Source organism: Psittacula echo (assembly GCF_963264785.1).
Source record: "Psittacula echo genome assembly, chromosome: 1".
Lineage (NCBI taxonomy): Eukaryota > Metazoa > Chordata > Aves > Psittaciformes > Psittacidae > Psittacula > Psittacula echo.
The window spans coordinates 147,478,835-147,506,244 of record NC_137735.1 but is presented as its reverse complement, the minus strand read 5'-3'; the positions used below and the strand labels follow the sequence as shown (position 1 = coordinate 147,506,244).

Below are 27,410 nucleotides of genomic sequence, written 5' to 3'. Positions count from 1 at the left end.
CCAGCTCATTCCATTTGTTGCATATGCCTTTCTATAAACACCTAGACTCTTGTACAAGTAGCAGGATCAGCAGGCTTTTTCATAGTCTGGCGGGGAAGATGCCTCAGTGCCTCTTGGTTTTATTGTAGCTCCTATGAACACCCTCATCCAAGTTAGAAATTGCCAAATCTGGCAGCCTGACTGGTGCAGCTCTGTGCAGCTGGTGCAGCTTTGTGCCCCCCCTTTCCAGCCAGCAGCAAGGCTGGGTCTGTGCTCACAGCCAGCACACACACCCCGCTGTACAGCACATACACACGGATGGCTGCAGAGATAACACACTCAGCATTCACACAAACAGCACCCATGGTCTCATCCGCTCACCGTCTGCATTTGTACACCTGCTCCAGCTGCTGCCCCATCATGGATGCACAGGTCTCTAAGCACTGGTCCCCCTCCAGGGACTGCACTTAGGGTCCCAGAAACACACATACACACCTGCACGTGCAAGACAGCCCTGCTGCCAGGAATGAGTTGGCAATGGAGTTTGATGAGAAGATAGGACAGACTGCCCTGACAGGACATGGCCACCCAAGAGTAGCAACCAGCCCACTGCTTAGAGATGGCAAGCCCTTTTTATCCCTTTATTCCTCTTTTTCCAATGCTTGTTCCTGTTTAAACCATCCTGACAACCTTCTTTTTCCCACTTTTGGTTCCTCTGCAAAACAGCCTATATAAGTAAATTGGGAAATGCTCCAACTATGCCCCATGTAATGGGTCCCAAACCCTTCGGCAATGCTCTTCCCCTCCTTCCCATGTCCACAGGATGCTTTGGGGCCCTGGTTCACTCATCATGATGGGCACTGGGGCTAAGTCTCCCCTAGTTCAGCTCAGAGGGACCAGGGCAGGGGCTTATGTCTCTCTGACAGGGTTACTGGAACTCCCCCACCCAGTATCTTGCCTTTGTGCTCCTTTGCGTGTCTGTACACGTGTAAGAGAGAAGAGTGTTTTGTGGGGAGATCCCTGTCCTGCGATGTTCCTGGGACAAGCCGGAGGAGGGTGCTGTTTGGGTTCCTCCATCTGCTGCAATTCCTCTGGGCTCCCCTGGACATGTAGCTTTTTATCACAGAACAAGTGATCACAGCATTGTGATCACAGCATTCCTACTCTGCTTATTCAGTGACAAAGACATGGGTCTGAAAACTGTAACCCATGTTCTGCTGGGATTCTCACAGCAAAATACCAGAGCTTCAGGCCTAAATTCCTTTCCTTTTCTTTATCTTCCTCCTCCAGCCTCACTCCCCCTATTAAAAATAATTGGAATGTTAGTAAAAGTTTCTGTAATAGAGTTTTTGAATCCTGGTGATTTTACATCAGTTGACTATTGGTTTTTCATTTTATATCTGTGTCCAGCCAAGAGGAATTTTTCCTGTCTCCAGTGTGTTCTACATTGTCGCATGTGTTTGTTTCCCTTCCTTTACCACTGTGCTCTCTCAGTGACAGAGGAACCTACCTCACACATTTAAACTGCTGCTTTTCTTTATGTTACCTGAAGTTTAAATAAAATAACTTTATAATAAGCAGTGGGAGATATTGAAGAACATTATGAATATCAGACCAGAGCAGGCACGTATGCACACAGGCAGCTCACAGTTAGGTACTCAGCTGTGACATGCATTCTTTTCAACTTTGATTTGACTCACTTGCTTATGATAGAATCATAGAATCATAGAATAGTTAGGGTTGGAAAGGACAGTAAGGTCATCTAGTTCTAACCCCCCTGCCATGGGCAGGGACACCTCACATTAGACCATACTACCCAATGCTTTGTCCAGCCTGGCCTTGAACACTGCCAGGGATGGAGCATTTGCCACTTCTTCGTGAAAACCATTCCAGTGCCACACCATCCTAACAGTAAAGAATTTCTTCCTTATATCCAATTTAAACTTTCCCTGTTTAACTTCTAACCCGTTACCCCTTGTCCTGTCGCTACAGTCCCTAATAAAAAGTCAATCCCCAGCACTGTCATAAGCCCCCTTCAGATACTGGAAGGCTGCTATGAGGTCTCCACGCAGCCTTCTCTTCTCCAGGATGAACAGCCCCAACTTTCTCAGCCTGTCTTCATACGGGAGGTGCTCCAGTCCCCTGATCATCCTCGTGGCCCTCCTCTGGACTTGTTCCAACAGTTCCATGTCCTTTTTATGTTGAGGACACCAGAACTGCACACAATACTCCAAGTGAGGTCTCACGAGAGCAAAGGGGCAGGATCACCTCCTTTGACCTGCTGGTCACGCTCCTTTTGATGCAGCCCAGGATACAGTTGGCTTTCTGGGCTGCGAGCACACACTGCTGGCTCATGTTAAGTTTCTCGTCGACCAGCACCCCGAAGTCCTTCTCCACAGGGGGGCTGCTCTGAATCAGTTCTCTGCCCAATATGTAGCTGTGCCTGCGATTGCCCTGATACATCCTTCCACTTCATGACTGCATGCTGCTTTTTCACATGATTTTGCCTCAGGCTGTACAGAACAGGGATGTAAAGTTCCTTCCTGTGTATAGTCTCAAGAGTTATCAGTTAGAATAATTTGGACCATGTAGGAGTGAGGATTGTCCAAAGGCAATTGTGTCACAGAGTCTTCTTCCTTGGCACAGAGCAGGATGGAGCTATTCTTCCCATAATGTATTATCTACCTGAAAGGAGGATGGAGCGAGTGAGAAACATATGTAGCACCTTTGATTATGGTGGCCTACCTGGTGTATTAAATACAAATAAAGTAAGAATTCTGGCATTTCTGAGCAACTAGGGATGTAAACCTTTTGAGCTTGCATCCAAGTACAGCATACCATATTGGACTACTAGATGCTTTTGGTTTCACTGAGGTTAGCTATGCAGAAAGTATCAATATGTGGAGAGCATACCAGTTTAATCTGAATATTCATCTGAAGCGCAGTGTGTAAGCACAGAAATGGAATAACAGGCTTGAGTGTTTTAATTGCCCTGATGTGTTTGCCATTGGGTCAGGACTGCATATTTCCATTTTGTTTGCTGTTGAACTCTACTGTAGCTCAGAATGTATTTTGACAACATATTTTCTTAGCTTGAGTTGACAGATTATGCCATGATAAAAACTGTAGATTGTTAGAGTTACAATCTATAATAAAATTCTGTGCAGTTATTCTTAGCCTGACACAATCTCTACCCAATAAAGTAAGAAACATCTAACACACCTGTCTTATATACTGCAGTACTCTCCTCCCCATGTCAGACTAATATAATTTTTGAATGTACTTTATTTACTTTTGTTTCCAGTTTTCTGCTCATTCTTTGGTTGCACAGAAAAATATATGGATATAGTTTAATAATACTGCACATTTTGTGCACTACCTTTGTTGCCTTACCAACAGATATCTGCACATTGAAAAACACCACCTTAAGTCGTTTACTGCAGGTCTGCAAATTCTTTTGTGGTTGCCTTTTATAGTACCGTAGTTTACTGATAGAAGAAAGGATTGTTGATCTATTGCACGACTGAATGTGATATAAAAGGAGAAATGATTGTCTCCTTTCTTCTCAATTCTTGTATTTAAGCCTGCAATAGATTTCGTTTGGTTTAGTTGTTTGGGTTTTTTTAGGGAAAGTAATCTGCCTTGAATTGTCAATTACTCCATCAAGAAAGATGGTAACTGGGTGACTTGGTAGGTAGTTCCAAGGCAGTTTTGGAGTCTGAGAACAGGTGGAAAAAGGAAAACATCTTGCCAAATTTTAGAAGAGCTCTGGGAGAAGCAGGTAGCTCTTGGCTTGTTAACCTCATTTGGTTTTGTACATTTAAAATCCTGCTTTGGATTGACAAGAAAAGCAGGCTTGCAGCCTGACCCTTCCTGGTATAAAGAAATGGTAATAAAGCAGCTTTTTTTTTCAGACAACAGTGGAAGCATACTGCCTCCCCATATAGAGTTAGACCTAACATCTCCCCACAGTATTTGCAGAATGGATGCAGAGCAGTCAAGGATTAGGTGAGGCACTGTGATAGGACTTCAAACGGCTGTTTCACTCCCTAAATGCTGAACTCAGATGTGACTTGGCATTAATTCTTGAGCATAGGGCAGTGTTTTGTGTTAAGCTGTAGGGACAGATGAGCTGTTCTTGGAATTAGACTGGTTCTGCTTGGTTCACTCCAGCTTCCCTTGGCATTTCAGATCCTCTTAGTTAGGGGTTAGCTGAGCCAAATAAAATTCTGATCCTCCTCAAGGGGCATGAATAGTGACTGTCCTCAGGATTCCTGCAGCCTTTCCCTGGCAGCCATGCAGCAACTGTACAAAGTATTTTGTGAATGAATCGACTGCGTCCAACAATGTCAGCCTCATACATAGGGTGGGGCTGGTTTTTTTTACATTTATAATACTACACTGCAGTTAATGTGCCAAAAGATTTCAGTCTAATTTGTCTAGTTAAACAGGTGTTATTGGAGTGGACTGTGAGTACAGTCAGTTTCAAGAAGTAGCATGGAGTTGTGTTAAACAGTGAAAGAATTGAATGTGGACGGGTGAACAGTGGCTTTCCAGAGTAATTCAGAAAATATCAGAAACCTTCCCATCTTTTCCTACACTATCTTCACTCAGTAGGGTGATAATTTCTTCATTGTTGTCATGGGGAGTTCAAATTGGTGATAGCTCATGACTATCAAGAGCCATCCCAAAAGAAAAATTTAAATCCTTCCAATTACTTCTTTAGGAGGAAAATTCCTGCATACCAAGTTATGAGACATTCCTTTAAGGAAAGATCTACAAATGAAACAGTGATATCAAAACCTTGTAAAAGGCCGTATTGTTAGCAAAGAGAAAGCATTTAGTGCAACAAGTGGAATTCTGATCTTTGCACAAGTGAGACAGCCAAGCTGCTGTAACCAGAAATAGTCTTCAAAGGATATTTTTCCCTGGAGTGTTATCAGTGAAGCTCAGATCTTCAGAGGTGTAGAATTCCCACATCCCCAAACCCCTTCACACATCCTGCCTCTGAGATGCTGAGGGACATAAAATCCAACTCAGAGTCCAGAGCGAGGCAGTGACGAAGTAGTTCTGTCTTTCAGATATCTGGTAGTTCTTCCACTGTAAACTATTGACTTACAAATGATTGGCTCCTATAAACTGGCTACATTGCAGGGATGAAGCCTGCTCTGTAAAACATATTCACCTGTCTTGTCTAAAGTTGGATTTACTACTGGAAGGCTCCTTCCATAACTACATGCCTCCTCATCAAACTTGGTTCAGTCTGTGCTCACTCCACTACCCTACAGGAGCAGAGGATTTGGGTGTTTTTGTCCCTGTAGGCTATGATTCATGAAGCTAAAACTTACATTCATTGTATTTATGGGTTTTTTTACACATCATGTTTACAACATGCTAAAAGTGTATTTGAATAGAGTTTAATGTGTCAGTGTCTAATAATACCTTATTCTGAAAATCTCTTCACATCCATGCAACTCAGAGGTGCCTGGAAATATGTTTCAAACAGAGCTGAGGGGAATTTCTTTTAAAAAAGATCATGTACAAATCTCAGGATCTCCTCTGCAGGTGTTCTATAGCTTCCTGAAAGTGACGTACTTCAGTAAGTCATCCTTGTGATCAGAAACTTTGTATAATCTTTGCTGTTTACTTCATATCCTGCCTCCAGTAATTAAAGAGGACAAATGATTTGGGATGGGTAAAAATTTATTCTATGGTGTTGTGGTTTAACCCAAGGTAGTAGCTAAGTACCTCACTTGCTTACTTCCCCCCGATGGGATGGAGGAGAGAATCAGAAGGATAAAAGTGAGAAAAGTTGTGGGTTGAGATAAAGACAGTGTAATAGGTAAAGTAAAAGCTGCATGTGCAAGCAAAGCAAAACAAGGAATTCATTCACCAGTTCTCATGGTCAGGCAGGTTTTCAGCTGTCTCCAGGGCAGCAGGGCTCCATCACTGTTACTTGGGAAGAGAATGCCATCACTCTGAACCTGGCCTCCTTCCTTCTTCCTTAAGGTTTATATGCTGTGTACAACACCATATGGTGTGGGATATCCCTTGGATCAGTTGGGGTCAGCTGTCCTGGCTGTGTCCTCTCGCATACTCTTGCCTACCCCAGCCACTGCAGGCCAGAATGAGCCACAGAGGAGGTGTTGGTGCTGTGCAAGCACTGCTCAGCAATAGCTAAAACATTACAAACACAGGTTTGGAAGAGAATTAACTCCATCCCAGTCAGACTCACCTCAAGGCCTTCCAAAATCTGCCGCCTTCTTGCAACCCTCTATTGAAACTGTGTTTTCAAGAACTGGGAAATGGTGTTACTGGTGAGGTATGACCAACACCAACTGCACCAGAAGGATTACCCCCGTTCCTTGTATGCAATGCTCATAAACAGGTTGGTTACAATTCTTAATGTCCACAGATTGATGATTATAATGAAATAGTCCCTGTTATTTAGAATTCTGCAGGGAATTGACATGAAATAATGTCAAACTGCAATTCTAAAGGGGAAGATTCTACTCTTTCAGCACCAATAAATCTTTGCCAACAACTCAAAAGTAATATAGATTTGTGTGTGTGTGTGTGTGGTAACAGACATGTTATGTTTATGAATCTAGTCCTTTTCTGTAGTAGTGCTCTCTGGACAATTGTCATCTGATTTCTCCTGAATTATGGCACTTTTAACTTGTTTTGAATTTCCTTAGGTTAAATTTGGACCATTTATCAAAATTACTTTGAATTCTGCTTATGTCTTCCGAAGTGCTTATACTTCATAGAATCATAGAATCATAGAATAGTTAGGGTTGGAAAGGACCTTAAGATCACCTAGTTCCAACCCCCCTGCCATGGGCAGGGACATTTGCTATTTATAAGTGCATTTAACTGTTCCATCATTAAATTTGTTACTGAAAAATTTGATTAGAACTCAGTATACAGTGGGGTATCCTTTGAGGTGCTGCTCCAAAAAAAAAAAAAAAAATCCACTTTGATAGTGTAGACTTAATTTTTTCAAACAGTTGTACACTCATCTTATAGGTCTGTTACATGGAAAGTGTTTTGCTTACCAAAGTAAAACTGTTTCATTGCTACTCCTTCTTTTGTTCACTAAGTTAGTTTCTCTGTCAGAAGAAATTAGACTAGGTTTAAAGATACGTTCTTGACAAATAAATGTTGACAGTTTCTTGTCATCTTCTTATCCTCCAGTGCTTGTAAATTAATTAATTCTAGTGTGATGGTGCAAGAAAGTGCAAAATTTCAAATTGACTGGAAATTAAAATAAAAATAAAGCTGACCAGCCTTTTAATTTCACAGAATGAATGAAGTACATGAAGATGAGCATAAGAGATGAACACTGTATTTTATTTTCACAGTATCACAATATCACAGTATGCTAGAGATTGGAAGGGACCTCAAAAGGTCATCTAGTCCAATCCCCCTGCCAGAGCAGGAATACCTAGATAAGGTTACACAGGAATGTGTCCAGGCGGGTTTTGAATGTCTCCAGAGAAGGAGACTCCACAACCCCCCTGGGCAGCCTGTTCCAGTGTTCCGTCACCCTCACTGAGAAGAAGTTTCTTCTCAAGTTTAAGTGGAACCTCTTGTGTTCCAGTTTGTACCCATTACCCCTTGTCCTATCATTGTTTGCCACTGAGAAGAGCCTGGCTCCATCCTCGTGACACTCCCCCTTTATATATTTATATACACTAATAAGGTCACCCCTCAGTCTCCTCTTCTCCAAACTATAGAGACCCAGCTCCCTCAGCCTTTCCTCATAAGGGAGATGCTCCACTCCCTTAATCATCTTAGTTGCCCTGCGCTGGACTCTCTCCAGCAGGTCCCTGTCCTTGAACTGAGGGGCCCAGAACTGGACACAATATTCCAGATGCGGTCTCACCAGGGCAGAGTAGAGGGGAAGGAGGACCTCTCTCAACCTACTGACCATCCCCCCTTCTAATACACCCCAGGATGCCATTGGCCTTCCTGGCCACAAGGGCACAGTGTTGGCTCATGGTCATCCTGCCGTCCACTAGGACCCCCAGGTCCCTCTCCCCTACACTGCTCTCTAACAGGTCGTTCCCCAACCTGTACTGGAACCTGGGGTTGTTCCTGCCCAGATGCAGGACTCTACACTTTCCCTTGTTATATTTCATCAAGTTATTCCCTGCCCAACTCTCCAGCCTGTCCAGGTCTTGCTGGTGGCAGCACAGCCTTCTGGCGTGTCAGCCACTCCTCCCAGCTTAGTGTCATCAGCAAACTTGCTGACAGTACACTCAATTCCCTCATCTAAATCATTGATGAATATATTAAATAATACTGGTCCCAGTACTGACCCTTGAGGCATTCCACTAGATACAGGCCTCCAACTAGACTCCAAAAGTTCAAAGTTCTTTCAGTTCAAAATTCAGATTGGAAACCTTAGCACTGTGAAATGAAATTTCAAGCTGTGTGTTTGAGATGAAGCTTACTCATTTGGTTAAATGAAATAATATTATTCTGTGTATGCACATAAGAACTTGAAACCTCCATGGAGTTATATGCATATAACAGTTTTCCTTCAAGATCCAGCCTCCAATGCCATAGCTCATGGGGAGGCCATGATAATTTCATAGGTTGGAATAAGATCACTTCATTTAAGAAATCACCTTCAGAAATTCTTGAAGTTCATCTATAAAATGTATGTGCTGCAAGCTTAAACCCCCACTAAATCCTACAGTTCTCATTTTGTTTCTCTTCACTTTGATCTATTATATCAGAATACAGAAACTCTCTGCAGAATATTTTTATTGAAAAAGTTAAATGCTTTTATTGGTCTCTGCATTGTTATTTCCACTGCTCCTAAAAACATGTTTGTTTTTCTCCATCATTTATTATTTTATAAATGATTTTTCCACATCAACTGTTCTAATTATTCCAAGTGACAAGTTAGAGTCAAAGCCAATGAAAACAGTGGTATCTTGTTGAAAATTGAAATTTGTGTATTCTATCAGTTGTCTGCTGAAACATATTGCCCTCTGAATTCAACAGCATGTACTTTGACTCATTGAGAATAAGACTAATTAAAGGTGGTCACAGCGGACTGAAATCAAAGTATGCTGAACTACTGATTCTTAGGTTAGCAACTCAGGTTGATATTCTCAGGTAAACCTAAGATACACAGCTCAGGTACAGGAGCACTTTTTAAGATGGGACTGCAAGATGAGGCTACAAAGACTGGATGAGAGGTGGGGGGAAAGAGCTGGCAAAAAATATAGATTAATAAAAGCATCATGCTGCCTGCATAAGCTGTATTCATATTAAACTCGCTTCACCTGCATAAAATATAATTCTACAGATGAACATTCCTTGTGTTGGCAAGGCCTTAATTAACAGGCTGAACTAAAAAATCTTGGTTTGAAAAGATGCTCAGAGGGGGGATGAGCATACAGTCGTGTATTCTCATCTTAAGTTACCACTCTTGTGCTTGTACAAATGCAAAGTAATACAAAGCAGTAGAGACTATCTCCATGAGGTGGGATTTCATATGACTTAAATGACTTTCATATGACTTCATATGACTTAAATGACTTAAATATGACTTAAATATAAACTTAAATATGACTTCATATGACTTGTCTGCTCCCACATGCTGAGCTCCGGTGGTTTGGTGAATAAAGCAAACAAGATTTCCTTAACTGTAGATAAAGCCCTTTACATGGAAATTGCTAGTAGTTCATGTAAATTGCTAGTAGTTAAGATGTTCAGGTATGAAATATCAATTTTAACCTTCCACTTCGAAAGTCCTGTTAAAGCCTGCTTCTGGTTTGAAGTCTGCAGTAAATAACAGTGTATACACTGAAGACAGACTAATATGGACATTCTTCTTTAAACATCTTCATTAAACATTCATAATTAAACATAGAATCATAGAATAGTTAGGGTTGGAAAGGACCTTGAGATCATCTAGTTCCAACCCCCCTGCCATGGGCAGGGACACCTCACACTAAACCATGTCATCCAAGGCCTCATCCAACCTGGCCTTGAACACCGCCAGGATGGAGCATTCACAACTTCCCTGGGCAACCCATTCCAGTGCCTCACCACCCTCTCGGTAAAGAATTTCTTCCTTATATCCAATCTGAACTTCTCCTGTTTAAGTTTTAACCTGTTACCCCTTGTCCTATTGCTACAGTCCCTGATGAATAGTCCATCCCCAGCATCCCTGTAGGCCCCCTTCAGATACTGGAACATCTCTAAAAATATTTTGAAAAATGAGTTTTTCCATGCAGATGACTTGTCAATTTTGTTCTTTTTTATTCTGGAATGTTTTAGCTCACATGTTGTATCTTGCTTTACTTTAGAAATAATTTCTGTAAAAGAGATCTTCTGTGTTAAAATACAGTGCCCAAAAGCTTGGGATCCTTTTCCCGGGCCATTTGGTGTTACTGGAATATTGATAGCACCAGCACTTTTTCGCTGAGATGCAGTTTTGTAATCATTACATTTGCAGAAGGAAGACAGACTCATGGTCTCATGATCATAGATGTTTATTTTCCACAAAAAGTTAAACTGTGAGAGGAATGACACAAGCAGTTTCTATTCAAAGAGAAGTCTGTGCCAGAACTAAATAACTGGTGTAACACATGCTTCTTCCATTTTTGTTTTCCAAGAACATTTTTTTTCAGGTGTAGATGCTAAGGAATGTATTGAAACATTTAAACAAAAGTCATTCCGCTCTGACAGCCTGAATCTGAGAGACAGCACTAGGTGTACACTGTTTTTCTAATAGGAAGTTTCCTGTTTTCTATAAATAGGCATGTTTCAGTTCTGATTGTTCTGTACTGAAATAACTGGCTAGATGTCTAATTACTCTAAATAGAAAACACAACTAATGGCAGGCATTCAGTCCCTCCTGAAAATTGTTGTTCCCAGCAGTTAACTGTTCTACTTCATTGGCACTGGCTCAGAAACACGCTGGGTCTGAGGGCCCTTTTTCCTTTTCTTCTTTGGTGCATTCATATCGATCACTCTGCTGTGTCCTAAAGGCAAATATATGATACACAATGCAGCAGATATTTTGGAGTCAGAGATCAAATTCATCCCTGGCCAGGATGTGTGACAGTAAACAAGGGAAGGAAATGAACTGCTTCTGAGAAATGGAGTTCCCTCCAATTTCCTTTCAGTTTGCTCACAGCTAGGTTTTGTGCTTTATATGTAGTTATAATGATTTATTCAAATGTGCTTACTAGTCAAAGGCACATCTTGCTTATCTGATAATTACATAGCTGGTGAGGCCATTGAGTAGGCTAACACTGCCAGTCTTTTGCACTGAAATGAAGTATTTACTTGTATGTTTCTTTAATGTTTCATTTATTTTCTATCTATCTGTGGCATTTTTATCTACTTGCAGGTTTTTTTTGTTTCTTTCACAAAGGAGCATGTAGTGAAACTGTCTTGCCTAAACTTCACATGACTTAATTCTTTTAATACCATAATACTGGTTGTCATAATGTGAAATTGAAGAATTCTTTATGGTAATGGATACAGCATAACTGAAAATTCATCTTTTCAGTTTTGTCACACTGCTTTACAAACATGAAGGTGATAGTTTCATAGTCCTGGACCCATTCTGCACAATCAATTCATTACTGTACTTAAGGTAAATTGAGTGTGTTAAATCTCCTTAGGTGAAATCTTCATCCTGCTTGGCATTTATGATTGTGATTGGATAGCAAAAAATTTTGGAGAGGGAAATCAGCCAAAATAAATATCTGTGGGCCACCAGTGGGACCAAATTTAAGAGGGTAATCTAATAGAATTAGGAAGCTATCACAGATGGATAGCACAAAATGGAACAAAATGCATGCAATCTTCCCAACTTTGGGAAAAAGAACCAGCCAACCAGTCACTAAAACAGGTGTCGTGCAGAGACCTTTGACCAAATGCTATACCCTGCCTTGGATGCTGTACAGCTTCTCTCACTGCTCTTTCTGTTTGGAAGTTCTTTATTTCTAACTGTCATCTTGTCACTGAAATGGTTTACCATTTATTGAAAACATTCATGGTGTCCTCAACAGATATAGTGATTCTGTTATCTTTTGAGAGATGACACTATCTCTAGTTCAGATTACAAAGGCCATATATACAGAAGAAAACAAATAATCACTTGAGGGAGCTGACCAAGCTCCTTTGAAGCTACACTGGCATTTCTACACATCACATGCTGTGATATGGGCAGACTCCAAGACCTATTTTTATCTTGTAATCCATAATGATGTTTTAATTGGTGCAATTTAGTTTTGACTCTTTGTCAGCCAGCCATCTTTGACTCCAGTGTTGCTTGTTTCCTGCTAATAGAACTCCGTGGTCTCACAGGCTAGTTCTGCTCCAGAAAGGAAGCACCAAAACTAGCTCAGAAGCTAGCTGCTCTCTCAATGTGACTTAATTCCCACTTGTACACCGGTTCCAGATGTTGGAAAATTGTTGTCTAATATTTAAGAGGCCACTACAGAAAAATTCAGGCTAGAAAATCCCACTGTTTGCAATAGCATGACTAGTATTGCTTCCTGTAAAATTTACTTCCCAATAACAAAAGACCTCAGAAGATCACACTGCATGTAATGGATGTGTGTTACAAGTGTGCATGTTGAGGAGTTCAGAAAAAAAAGAAAGAGAACAAATTAAAGCAGTGCCATGATATTGAACTTTTTCATTTCTTAATGCTAAACAAGTCAAACACCAGAAGACTGGACATCAGTAGGCAGGTATAATAGGAGCTGCCGACTATCAAATACCTAATATAGTTCCAAAAGCTTGAACTGCGGTAGTGAGTATGTCTTTTTTCCTTCTGCCACCTGTAGGTTTTCATGTACTCAGCATTGCAATGGTTGGCTATTCCTCAGAATTTGGATCTAAATATTTTTTGTTCAAACAGGAATTGATGATATTTACTTTCTCAATATCCTTCTTTTCTTTCCCGATAGGTGGTATCAGCCCTTGGGATCTTTTGATCTGCTTATCTTCCAGAAAAAATGATGGTACTGGCTGCTTGCAAATAGAAGACTTGCATCATCTAGAACTATTCCAGAAGGTATGCAATTATCGTGTTATCTTTTGTAGAAATGAGAGGCCAAGGCTAGCTCAGATTTTCAGCACTTAAAAAAAAATAGAAGCATCTAATGCTTATTTTATATTGCAGCAGCATGACTTAACACCAATAAAAAAGTTTTTTCAAGTTTTTTGTCTACTGAGGAATAGTTGTTAGATACCAACTTTTCATTCTTCTTTATATCACACCCAGTGATCACAAACAACTTCTCATTTGGACATAGTATGTTACTTTGATTGTAAATGTTTCAGTGTAAATACTGAAAATTGTCACAACTGAGCATCAAGTTTTTCTTCTCTTTGGCTTGAACTTTTTTTGTTGTTGGCCACTCTCAAGTAGCATGTCAGACAGAAAAAGCTTCTACAGAAGTCAAGGCAAATTTAAGCAATTTACCCCACTGGAAAAGAGAATTTAGAAATGGGAAGAAACAGCTAGCAAATGCATGAAATATTTCAGAATAATAGCATAGGCAGAAGATAAAGCTAAATTAATTTAGGCTTCACATCCTGTATCACTACTGAGTTTCAGCTAATGTAACTGCCTTTCTAAAAATCGTTTAGGCATCTCTCCAAATAATGACAGTGCTTCTAAGATTGGTAATGTGTGAGCTGGACCACTGTCCTCCTCCAGGGCCTTCATGGCAGTTCCTTGCTCTGCACTGCAGCCTGCTTATTCACGGTCCAAAGCATCAGTGCCAATATTTCTTGTTATTTTCAGGATTGGTTTGTTGGTTTGGTTTTTTTTTTACTTGAGCATGTTGTGGGCACAGTTTAGGTTACTTAGGTATGCAGATGTCTAATTAAGTACCTGACTTGTTGGTAAAAATATGAGATTTGAACTGAGGTCTTTGTTTGAAAAAATGTGACCAAAGTGTGGGTACAGTTTGGCTTATATTTCACATGCATACACAGATAATGGCAAGACCCAAAAGTATAGACTCTGACTTGAGGGACTGGGAGAGATAGAACTGCTTTTAAAAGGTATCATCTAGTTCATGTATGAAGTTCACAATGATATAAAAAATCACTTTGTGTCCACAGCAGACCTCGAATCATATACACTGGGGTTCCCTGGGACAGGATGCCTTATCTAAGTGTATCCAAAGGGATATTTTTATCATGGTTCCAGTTTCCTAGGAATGTACATGCGTTGGATTCAAGTCCCAGATCATAAAACACCCCAAGCTTTTGCACACTGCTTTTTGCTCATTCTACCTATAATAGCACATCTGAGCCTCTAATACTGTGCACTACACTAATCCTTACAGCACTCTCAAATGTCCAGAAGTTTTACACATGGACAACTGAGACACAAGGTGATCAAAGGAATTGTCCAAGTTCTCTCAGAAGCGTGCAGCACAGCAGGGACTTAAGCCAGATGGCCCATATCACTGGATAACCTTAAATATTGGGCTTACTTGCTGCTGGCACGTCCATACTACAGTGCAACACAGTCCTTTGTTTCGGAGCCTGGATGTGGCTTAGCTATGTTAGCTTACCACGTTTCCAAGCACAGCAATTCAAGTGGCATAGGCTATTTCCCTGCAGGGAGAGACAGTGATTGATAACCGGCAGAGAACAGAGAAGCTGCAGAAACTGAAAAGGGGGCAGGAAGGGATGAAAACTCAGCAGCCAGGAGGACAGCCATAAGTCTAAAATTTTGTTTTGTTATAGCCATGGAGGAAGAGCCCATCCTTGGCTCCATTATCCTGCGCTGCACGGATGGCAAAGCTATAATTCGCTTTTCGCACTGGCAGAAGTTTTGCACATGAGGTGTCTCTGATAAATTAAATACAAACCCATTGAAGGCTCCAGGCAAAAGAGCACTTTTCTGAATGGAATCATCAAAGCTTGTCTTTTTACTTATAGGTAAATCTGCTTCCAGAAATCCAGCATTTCCTTTGCAGAAAAGAAGGATTATGCCAGATAACAAAAGCCTTTTCAGGTAACCTTATTTCTTGTCCTGGGTTCAGCAGCAGCAGTCACTTTTTCTCCTTAGTAGCTGGTGCAGTGCTGTGGTTTTGACTTTTCGGCCTGGGAATAATACTGATAAAGCTGATGTTTTCAGTTGCTGGTCAGAATGTTTACCCTGATCAAGGACTTTGTGAGTCTCATGCTCTGCCAGGGAGGAGGAGAAGCTGGGATGAAGCAGAGACAGGACACCTGACCCAAACTAGCCAAAGAGGTATTCCATACCACAGCACGTCATGCCCAGGATGTAGAACGGAGAGTTCCCAGAAGGGCTGGATCACTGCAGGGTGGGGGTGAGGTACCTGTTGGTGAGCGGTTGTATTCTCTTCCTTGTTATTTCCTTTATCATTATTATTATTGGTGATAGCAGTAGTGATTTGTGTTATACCTTAGTTATTAAACTGTTCTTATCTTAACCCACGGGAGTTGCATTCTTTCGATTCTCCTCCCCGTCCCTCCAGGAGTGGGGGGAAGAAAGGTGGGGGGGAAGTAGACTGCGTGGTTCTGATTTACGGCCTAGGCTTAAACCACGACATTTCTTCAAATCTGCATATCTGATGATGCTCTTTTAATAGTTGTCACAGAAGTCTCTGAAATAAAATTGTTAGGTTTACAATTCCTTTTTATTTTTAGTCATAGGGAACTAAATGCATAGGGGGAAAAATGAAACAAGAATGGTAATTCATTTCAGATACCACTTAAATACAGATTACGGTTACTCATTATTTTTTTCAGGTAAAGGTATTGCATTGTTTGGCTATTGGATACTGCAGAAATAATTTGGCTATAAATGTGTTGTTTTTGGACTGTTTTGTGTTACTGTAGTATGTTGATGTTTATACTTCAAAGACCCGGGTTTGGTGTAATATATTTATTCAGCTTTACAAAAATGTTGTGGCATGGTGAAAGAGTAGGAGTCAGAGTTTGGTTCCAATCCAGACACAATTTACTGATAAAAAGCCTTTTTGTATTAAAATCATCAACCAGAAAAGTTTAAAGGTTATGGGCGAGTTGCCAGAGAATTCTAATTTACTGTGGGTAAAATTCAGCTTTGAATTGAAACTGGAAAAAACTGTTGTGCATCATATTTGGTTTATTTAAACTACAGAGGGACGAGTTATGGCCTCAGTTATACTACTAAATATCCAGCATCAATGCTATTTTTGATTTATGATCTATCTTCACTACATAAATTTTGTTTATAAGAAATTTCATCTTTTTTCTTTCTTAATCCAGTAACAATGAAGCCCACATTTATTCCATTAGTATTTAGCCTTGTCTGCAGACAAATATACAAGATAGATCTCTTATCCTCCTTTGACCTTTTATATATGTCATATTTAGCACATAAGGAAAGGATTAGTTACACCTCATTTAATCATTTAGAAGTTAAGTATCTTCTGCAGCAGTGTTCTAGTCTTCCCCTTAAATCAGTACAGAAGGGGACCTACAAACACTACTTCATTTTGTCCTAAATTATGTGTTTATAACAAGTGTGTTGAATTACCCCCTGCAGGTACTTACTACACACTTACCTCTCACCACTGACTGTAAATGGAATCTTCGCAAGTAGCTTAGATTAAATACTTGACATTAGGATGCTTGACTAAAGTCGGCTTAGGTGGTTCCTATCCTAAGCATACTATATTTTCCCATTTAACTATTGTACAGTTTCATTTAAAGGTTGATCAATACTTAAAACTTATGTGAAATGTTTCCCTTAACTGTATGTTAAGGGTCAGTTTAAATTGAGCATTTCCATTTTCCAAGTGCAGTACATTGACAAAACTGATCATAAGGAACATAGAATCATAGAATCATAGAATATGCAGGATAACAAGCATCTATCCAGGTCACAGAGTCACAGAATCAACAGAATGGTTTGGGTTGGAAGGGACCTTAAAGATCATTTAGTTCCAACCCCCTGCCATGGAATAACCTTCCACTAGATCAGGTTGCTCAAAGTCCTTTATCATGAAGTCATATTCATAGAATCATAGAATAGTTAGGTTGGAAAGGACCTTAAGATCCTTTAGTTCCAACCCCCCTGCCATGGGCAGGGACACCTCACACTAAACCATGCTACCCAAGGCCTCATCCTACCTGGCCTTGAACACCACCAAGGATGGAGCATTCACAACCTCCCTGGGCAACCCATTCCAGTGCCTCACCACTCTCTCAGTAAAGAATTTCTTCCTTATATCCAATCTAAACTTCCCCTGTTTAAGTTTTAACCCGTTACCCCTTGTCCTATTGCTACAGTCCCTGATGAATAGTCCATCCTCAGCATCCTTGTAGGCCCCCTTCAGATATTGGAAGGGCTGCTATGAGATCTCCATGCAGCCTTCCCTTCTCCAGGCTCAACAGCCCCAACTTTCGTGATGTATTTTGTTTTGGCTGAGTTTTAAGTATGTATTCAGTGATGCCTAGTAACGCTGGTTTCCTTGCACTGGAAAGTGGATTAGAAAGTATTCTGGTATAATGCCAGTTTAAGAAAAAAGGCTGAACAGGTTTCTGAAACTTTCAAGGACTTCAGTAATTGGTACATCCTACTCATGTTGTAACAGGCTGCCTCTAAAAAACATTGGTTTGCCCCTGCTGCTTGGAGAAAGGCCACTTGCAGTGGTTATATTATTTTGCTACAGTAAAACCACAAACCCAAGAGGCACTTACAACACACACAGCTTTCCTCTTAAAATATGCACATTTTAACTGATGTCCCTAAACTGTGGACAAGCCACTTTGTTTACTTGGTCTTTAAGCTGTTCAGTGTTTTCTCCTGTGCTGGGTTTCTGTGGCAAGGTTTTGGTAGCAGGAGGGAAGGTGGCTTCTGTGAGAAGCTGCTAGAGGCTTCCCCTGTGTCCGACAGTGCCAACGCTGGCCGGCTTCAAGATAGACCTGCTGGGCCAAGGCTGAGCCCATCAGTGATGGTGGTAGCACCTCTGGGATAACATAGATAAGAAGAGAGGAAAACCTCATGCAACTTCAGGCAGAGAGAGGAGTGAGAGAAACAGCCCTGCAGACACCAGGGTCAGTGAAGAAGGAGGGAGGAAGTGCTTCGGGTGCCAGATATTCCCCTGCAGCCCACGGTGCAGACCATGTGAGGCAGCTGTGCCCCTGCAGTTTATGCAGGTTCACAGTGGAGCAGATCTCCACCTGCAGCCTAGGGAGGACCCCATGCCAGAGCATGGGGAAGCCCAAAGGAGACTGTGACCCTGTGGGAAGCCTGTGCTGGAGCAGCTCCTGGCAGGACCTGTGGGCCCATGGAGAGAGGAGCCCATGCTGGAGCAGGAAAAAGGCCCATCCTTCACCTCTCAGTTAGCACTAAAAATGATTTTGAACCTAAATTAGCTGCAGTATTTAAAAGTAAAAAAAAAAGTCCATCTCTTACATGTGGCCCAAGGGCTGAGGTCGGTGTTTCAGCACAAAGCTGTCATGCCACTTGAGATGTCATGGAGAGTTCAGGACACCCAGTAGGATGGGCTGATTTAGCAAAGAACCTATATCTTTTTGGTCCAGGAGTTAGAGGCTCAGAAGGATATCCTGTGGTGTCCTAGATGGCAGTAGATATCTATGTGTGGATATCTGAATTTAACACTTGATGTCTCAGCTCCAAAAATTAACAGAAGTACAGTTTAGAGTGAGCAGCCCAAACGAACACTTAATTTCAGCATAATTTAGCATTAGCTGAATTGCTCCACACTCATTTATAAACTAGACTGTTCCCAGTAACAGGAGTGGGAACTTAGGCTGTGGCACACAGGGGCTCATTTTGTGTAGACCAGACCTCAAAGTGTCTCAACCCAGAAATGAATCCCACTTAGTACATTAGATATGTGACTAATCTAATTTACTATGAATGAAATTCACTCACAGAAGCTGAAATTAGAATCAGAAGGGTAAATCATTTGAGTTCAGGTTACGAGGACAAAAAGGCGTAAGTTAAAGCAAGCTTCTAGAGCCAAGGTTTCAGACACTTTCCTTTCGTTCATCTGATAAAAGCCAGCTTTTTCCACTTCTTTCTTTTGCTTGCATCCTCTGACAGACCTTTCCTTCCAACAACAGCAAAGCTGACAATTATTAGGATTTTTTGATCCTCAATTTCAAAATTATCCATGAAAAGAACAGTTTTCATCAGCATTTCCTCCACAGAAGAGTTTGTTTCCTTTCAAATTGGTCATGTACCTTCACTCTTGTGTGTTTGACTCAACAGTGCTTCTCCGCAATTCCTGTTGAAGAGAATCTGTTGTTTTGTTATTACTGTGTTTGTCCTTTAGTCAGCCCCCCCCAGGAGCCAAGCAATTTCCTGTAAAAGTGAAAACACAAAGTTGCTGCTCTAAGAATTATGTGATCTCATTAAAGACACACTAAGTCACAGAAAGAAGTATCTGGCAGCAAGGCTGAGAGGATGGGATTACTGGATTTAGTGTGGGTATGACAATATTGGTATTGATAAGCGGTGGGTAAGGGTAAAGGCAATTTAAAAAAAAAACAAACCAGCAAAGTTATTATCTTTCCTGTTGTGGAATTCTTAAGCTGCTAAGTTTTGTATTTAAGAGAGCAGGCCCCTTCTCATACCCCTTTGGTATCAATATAGGAAAGAAAATGAGGTGTAGAAAATATCAGGTCAGTGCTTGTTTCTTTGTTTTGTCTTTTCAATGGAAAATCTTTTTGTCAGTCTGAAAATTCAGATCAGTGTATGAGGGGCTGGGAAATTATGCATATACCAGTGATGACTGCTTTTTAGGAGACAGGAGAGAAGCTGGAAAGATAAAAAAGTTAGGAAAATAGGACTGGAAGAAGAGCTTAGAGCAGCAAAGAAGTGAAAAATGTGTGATGTGTGTGGATAAACTGGAGAGGGGTTGCTGGAGGATGGCACATGTGGCAGTTGGTTTGTGATGAATACTAATAGTAATGGATCTTAAAATTCAACATGGAAGGCACTGGTAAGCACTTACTGCTCAGTCTTAGAAATTTGGTTTGACATCTGCTTTTGCAGGGCATTTGGCCCAGTTTTTAATCAGGTGTTCGATATCTGCCCACTATATGAGATTTGGGCCACGAGGAGGTTCTGGTATGACTATTGAAAGACTAAGGCAGGCTCCTGGCATTTATTGCTCAGTTTAGCAAAGGCTGCAGCTGTTGCAGTGACCTGTAAATGAAATCCTCCTGCAAACAACCCAGACATAGAAAGCCCTCTGAGATTGGAGAATGACCGTCAAAGGGATTTCAGGTATTCATACTTGGTATGCCACCACAGGTGGGGTGAGAACTGGGCTTGTCTGACTCCTAGAACTACTCTCAGCTGAGAGATGGAGAAGACTAAGGTCCACAATGTGATCAGAAATACCCAGTATCACTTTAGGGCACAGGAAATGCATCTCGATGTATGCAAAACAAATACTGCCTATGACAGGTTTTGTCTAGGAAAGTAATGGAAACGCTTATAGCATTGCCTCCCTGATTTTATTGTTGCGTGGGCAATCCAAATTAGTCTGTCTTTTCATATAAGTGTTTGTCTTGTTTCACCACTTCCAGGGCCCAGCCTGTGCCATGCATAGCTGTTTTCTCTGCCATATGAATCACCAATTCTTTTTAAAGTAATACTTTTGCTGTACACCTTCCTTTTGTGTTTCTTTTTATTAGTCACTAGTCCAAAGACTTTAAGAGTGTCTACCAGCCTTGCATGCTCACTTGGTCACCTGCAGGGCTAGCCAACAGCATTAATCACACAGAAGGTCTTGGATAGGAATGACCCTAATGAAACTAGGTGGAAGAACCAAGATAGTCTACCTGTGGCTGTACTCTCACTATGTGATATGTTTACTGTCTGGTACTAACCCTGTGCCAGCTTTTCTCTCCCCAGCCTAACAATTCTGCTCTGCCTGTTCCTAGCATCCCTGCTTACTCTGCAGTCAGTGGGAAGGGTGATGAAGCAAAGGGAGGAAACAAGGTCCAATGGAGCTACCTATGTAAGAAAGAAATTATAGTTTAAATTTATTTTATGTTGTAATAACTCAACACCTCTGTGACAGGAACATACTTTTTTATAGAGGGATGCATTTCTTTTGCCTTCTGGCCCTTAGAAATATCTGCGCACCACTGTGATCAGTTCTGTGTCTATTACCTTTCTAAGTTACTAAGAGCCTCAAGAATGGCCAATAAAATCAGCATCTGATTCTTTTGAGTTAATTTGATTATAAACTATGTGGGGATTGATATTGGTTTTACAGCAAAGTGAGATCTCGGCTAGGAGAAAACCGTGCTTCTGTAATAACAACAAATATGAGAAGACTGAAAAGAATTATAGCAGATTAAATTAATTACTTGGCCTATACTAATCTATATTCTACCCTGTTACTAATACAGAATTGTAGCTGTGGCTCTAATCATGTAACAGTCAGCCAGCATTTTCACTGAGTTGTTTTTTCCAGAGCTCTATAGCTTCTCTGTAAATTTAAGTTCTAGTATGAACCTCTGTCTTTTAACTGTGAGGATGCTTTAGGAACGAAGAAGGAAACACTATATTTAATAAATACTTTTTCCATGCACCTGCCAAAACAGAGAAGCAAAAAACGTGCTAAGTGATTAATCTAAACTGAAGCTGTATTTGCTGATGTTTTTAAAGGGGAAAATAAACGACACGTACGTTTTAAAATTATATGCTATCATTTTGTCTTTTTAACTCTGAAACTACACAGGTGTTTTGTAGCATGATTTCACTCCACAGTATAAATTCCTTTCCCTCTAGATCCGCTTTACTATAATTTTTTAGGTTTTTTAATACTAAACATATTTCAAATAGTTTAAATTTTCAGAAATGACTAACAATTTGAAATTTCTCCATTCTAAATATGCGCAGTGGGTTGCTTTGAGATTAACTGTATTACAGAGGGAGGGATCACTGCATTTTTTGAGTATGAAAACCTTTTAAGGATAGCTAGATCAATAGTCAGTAGTGGGTGGTGTATTAAACCTGCAGCAATGTGCATGTTACAAATGCAACTTATAACATATTAAAACCATCACAGGAATGTTAAGTATCAAGCAAGTAATCATATTCCTGTGAAATCAATGGAAATTTTTCGAGGACTTCACTGGAGGCTGGGATTGCCTTTGTCTTCCTAGCTTCCTTCAGATACACAGCATCTGCTTTGAGTTTCACAGCTACCCCTTTCTAAATGCATGGGCTATAAAACTGAGTGTTAAAGGTTCTTCCTCTTTCTTTAGCAACCTCAAGGCACAATGTGAAAGCCAGAGGAGAGTACTAGTCTTTGTTTCAGTCTTTTCATCCAATAGGTCAAAAGGATTACAGGAAGCAATTAATGGAATAGGTCTGCTTTCTGTGACAAGCCTCAAGGCATGTAGTGGCAGTAGTTCATCTGAAATTATTCATCCTCCAAAATCAACACTGAAAAATTAAAACCATGCACTTTTAATGCAGCTGACAGAAGGTGGCTATAAATGACTGAGCAAAAGGTACTGGATAGTATGCGTTATTTTGATCAAAATTCCATTGGCCTGGAGACGCTCGAAGTCTGCCTAAGACTCTTTGAAAGATTGTTAAGCATCTCCTGATGTGAAGCAATATTTGCAGCTGCTTAACACACCTTTCCAACCTACAAAGGCTGGAAAATTGCCCAGTTGTAAATACTAGAAAAGGACCAGGTTGTAGCAATGCAGCTTGCCAGGTCTGTATCAGAAATAAGCTCTTTGTGCTCCAGCAGCCCACACCGGTCAGGCAGATTGATGGTCTCAGCACAGGGTGCAATATGAAGTTCTTCAGGCTCGCTGAGATGGCTTGTCAGAGAGCAAACCTGTAAAGCTGACAGAGAGGACCTGTTTCAGTCCTTCTTGAACACTGTGCTGCAGAAACTGCTGAGAAATGACATGAGGTGATTATTCTCCTTCTTTCCTCTATGAGAGAATTCAGGCTACTCCTAGAGAAAGACTGCCACTGTGAGAACCTAGGAAGGTTTCTGTACAGATGGAAAGTCTCCTGTTTTTCAGGAGATTAATGTGCTGATTTCAGGGTTAATATACTTTCATGTTCTAAAGCAATTTTATTCCCGCTAAAAAGACAAGCAATTGGATGAAGACTGCAAGAACAAGTGTGCTGAGCTTACACTGTCTTGTATAAAAGTAATGAACAATGTGCTGGGCTCAGAACAAAGCACAGCACCTTAGTTGTGTTTGATCCTGTCTCAAGCTTTGGGCTCCATTAAGCAACCAGGAGCTCTCAAGGTGATTCAAGCACTCTTGAAATATTTCTAATAGATCTGACAGTTGATGGGCAGTTTAGAAGCAAAATGACCTTTTTCTGATAGACAATAGTTTTAATTGTTTCTTGCTCCATGTTTGACGTGCATAAAATATAGCCTATTTGATCTTGAACAAAGTAAAATAAAATTAACAAATAAAACTGTATCGTAACCCTCCTTGTAACATCAAAGAATACTGTAAAAGGAAGAATAAAGAAGAGAATGCATACTCATTCATCTTCTGTTTCCTTTTCTTTCAGTTGAATGTTACTAACTTAGTTCAACCAGTAGGGTTTTCTGCTGAATTCTTTACCTTTGCAATCACCAGATGTTCATGTTAACATAAGTGTTCCATTTACCAGCAGTCCACATGGCTGCAGCAGTGTCAACAGTGACCTGGCTCTCCTCCAGGAAGTCTTAATTTGCCCAAATGTACTTCTAGCTGTTGGTAAGCCTTTTGCTCAGCCACATGTTGTAACTCTTAAATCAGCTATTCTTTATTGTGTATGTGTTTAGTCTCATGTTACACTTCAGAACTCTGAGCCAAAGTCAAGTAAATAACTTGGGAGCTGGAGATGGGGGGAGAGGGAGCAAGAAGTCATAGCTATGTAAAATACTTGAAAGGCCTCATTAGATGCCAGTGTAGCTGCTGCATTAGATATCAGTTTTCACTGTCAACTGAGCTGTTTGACTCTGTGGTACCTTGAGAGATTGCAGTTGACAGAACAATATCTACCACCAGTTCATGTGACAAAGAGGTGCTTTTTTTTTTTTTTTGAACTAGAGGCGTTGGCTTGCTTTGGTGGACCTTATACCTCCTTTTTACATGTGGCCCCCAGATGTTCCTATGTCTCAGATCTATGTTTTACCCATTGCTGTGGTTAGAGGGCTAATGTGTGAATTCAGATGAGAGCTTGTAGCGGCTTCCTTACCCAACAAAATGGTGTCATGGAAAACACCCTGTGCAGAGGGAGAGCGGTGGTGTTTGTTGGTGTTTTCAATAGTATCATTTCAGATGTCAGCATAAGAAACCTTCAAGCCAGAATTTTGAGGAAGTGAAGCTTTTTTTTTTTTTTCTGTTAAGTGAAAGCAGCTATCCAGCCTTAGGTCCTTTGCTTTACTCTGGATTACCACAAGTGGCAGCAGTAAAAGGTACTTGTGGCAAAGCCTGTAGCTTGTCCTCAAAAAATCAGCATTTCAATTACTGCATAGCCACTTTGAAAGAAAAATATTCTTTTCTAGTTTATGTCTTCTTTTTCTTCTGATCTTTAGAGTCTCAAAACAAAAATTACTGATGTTAGGATTTGGATTTTTGGAAGAGAGGATGTAATCTGGACATGCCAGTGGGATGCTGGAACTCTTTCTAACTTGATTTCCCAAGCTGCCTGACACATATCAACTGCTGAGCCTGCCTCACCTCTTCTGTTATAAAATGCTGATGTTATTTGTGTACTTCAAAAGGATTGGTTAATTAACAACAGCGTGTAGAGTGATTTCAAGATGGAAATACATGGCAATTACTGCAAATAGTAAAGGCACTGCAGGCTTGTTTTTATTGATGATAACGTTGATTAACAAATTTACAGCTCTAATAAACACTGTTACTGCTTTTGAGTACAAGAGCAGGTGAAGAGTTGCCATGAGAACTGATGCAGCTGAGTGTGCTGCAGCTCAGCACTACTATCATCTCTTTATTATAATGATAATTGTATTCATTGATTACTGAGAGTAGATTTATCAAAGCAAAGGACTGGCACTCCCTGTTAACTCTGTCTGATGGTGTACATGCTGTGTGTCATCTCAAAGGAGCAAGCACTTCGTGACAGTCTCACTCCCCCTCCGCCTCCTTCCAGCCACCTTGCAATTGGCTCTCTCCGAGGTGGATGATAACACAAAATCAACAGAGCTGTGTAAGGCACCATACAAACATGATGCTCTATATAGCATGAGGAATAATTTACCAGCATTGCCCCTTTTTTAGTTCTTGATGCTAATCACCAACACACTGAATTTGTTTAACCTTCTCTTCTTTAAGAGATGTCAGGTTCCCTGTTTTTCTTTAGTATTGAGGCATTTTGCAGTGACTTAAGGCAATACTGAGGATCTTCTACCCAGTAGTTTCTGAATTTTATTACACTTCTGTTTTCATCTGCCCCTACTCATTTTTTTTTTAATTTGTTATATCCAGCTCCAGTAAATGCTCCACTTGGTAGCGACAAATTAATTAATGTCTAAGTAATCTTTTCTATTTCTCTAGAACAGCTAAACCTCTCACTTAAGAGGGATAAATATAGGTACAAACCTCACCTCATTCTTTTCAAATTCTGTCTTGTGACTTAATACCATATTGGTTACTTGTTGCCTTAGCAACACCATTAAAACCATATTTTAAAAAGGAAAAGACAGTCTATTTTCTCTAAAGTAATGAGCTGAACAGCCCTTCTCTGCTGCCCTGTTCTCATTTTCAGTGAAACATTTGCTTTCTTTGAAATAAGAAAGTTATGTTTTGTGCCTTTCCCTTTTCTCAACATTATGGTAATTTTACCTAAAGCAACTGCTGAAGAATGTTCACCTTTGATGTAATTTGGCTTTCAGATGAACAGCTGAGAAGAACTGTCATTCTTGTGCTTTGCATGGTTCAGGTGTGGCCTGATGTAAAAGGTGCATATGTTATAGGGAGCTTGGTCTGGAAGCACAGTTCTACCTCCTCTCAGTTGTGTGCTGTGTGGTACAACCTGCCTCTCTCTCTCTCGTCTGCCCTCATAAGTAGCATTGGCAGAGCATAGCTTGGAGTGCTGTCTTGGGCTTCACTGTGTTTTATAGAATCATAGAATCATAGAATAGTTAGGGTTGGAAAGGACCTTGAGATCATCTAGTTCCAATCCCCCTGCCATGGGAAGGGACACCCCATGTCACTAAACCATGTCACCCAAGGCCTCATCCAACCTGGCCTTGAACACCGCCAAGGATGGAGCATTCACAACCTCCCTGGGCAACCCATTCCAGTGCCTCACCACCCTCTCAGTAAAGAATTTCTTCCTTAGATCCAATCTAAACTTCCCCTGTTTAAGTTTGAACCCCTTACCCCTTGTCCTGTCACTACAGTCCCTGATGAATAGGCCCTCCCCAGCATCCTTGTAGGCCCCCTTCAGATACTGGAAGGCTGCTATGAGGTTTCCAGGCAGCCTTCTTTTCTTCAGGCTGAACAGCCCCAACTTTCTCAGCCTGTCTCCATACAGGAGGTGCTCCAGTCCCCTGATCATCCTTGTGGCCCTCCTCTGGACTTGTTCCAACAGTTCCATGTCCTTTTTATGATGAGGACACCAGAACTGTACACAATACTGCAAGAGAGGTCTCACGAGATCAGAGTAGAGAGGCAGGATCACCTCCTCCGACCTGCTGGTCATGCTCCTTTTGATGCAGCCCAGGATACGGTTGGCTTTCTGGGCTGTGAGCGCACACTGCTGGCTCATGTTCATTTTGTCATCAACCAACACCCCCAAGTCCTTCTCTGCAGGGCTGCTCTGAATCTCTCTGCCCAACCTGTAGCTGTGCCTGGGATTGCTCTGACTCAGGTGTAGGACCTTGCACTTGGCATGGTTAAACTTCATCAGGTTGGCATCAGCCCACCTCACAAGCGTGTTGAGGTCCCTCTGGATGGCATTCCTTCCCTCCAGCGTATCAACCGAACCACACAGCTTGGTGTCATCCGCAAACTTGTTGAGGGCGCACTCAATCCCCCTGTCCATGTCACTGACAAAGATGTTGAACAAGACCGGTCCCAACACTGATCCCTGAGGGACACCACTCATTACCGCTCTCCAGCCGGACATCGAGCCATTGACCACAACTTTTTGCGTGCGGCCATCCAGCCAGTTCTTTATCCACTGAGTGGGCCACCCATCAAATTGAAGTCTCTCCAATTTAGAGACAAGGATGTCGTGTGGGACAGTGTTGAAGGCTTTGCACAAATCCAGGTACATGACGTCAGCTGCTCTGCCCCTGTCCTTCAGTTTCGTAGCCCCATCATAGAAGGCCACCAAATTGGTCAGGCAGGATTTCCCCTTAGTGAAGCCATGCTGGCTGTCACCAACCACCTCCTTGTTTTTCATGTGCCCTAGC

At 41.2% G+C, this 27,410-nt stretch overlaps 1 protein-coding gene across 1 annotated transcript in view; it reads left to right on the top strand.

Moving 5' to 3' along the window:
• Positions 1 to 27,410, top strand: part of CPED1 (cadherin like and PC-esterase domain containing 1) — a gene marked incomplete at both ends in the record, with an annotated part of 153,978 nt that overhangs the window by 23,691 nt on the left and 102,877 nt on the right. Inside the window, 2 exon segments of the mRNA XM_080626642.1 lie at positions 12,933 to 13,039; positions 14,926 to 15,001. Coding sequence (XP_080482768.1) covers positions 12,933 to 13,039; positions 14,926 to 15,001 — 183 coding nt within the window.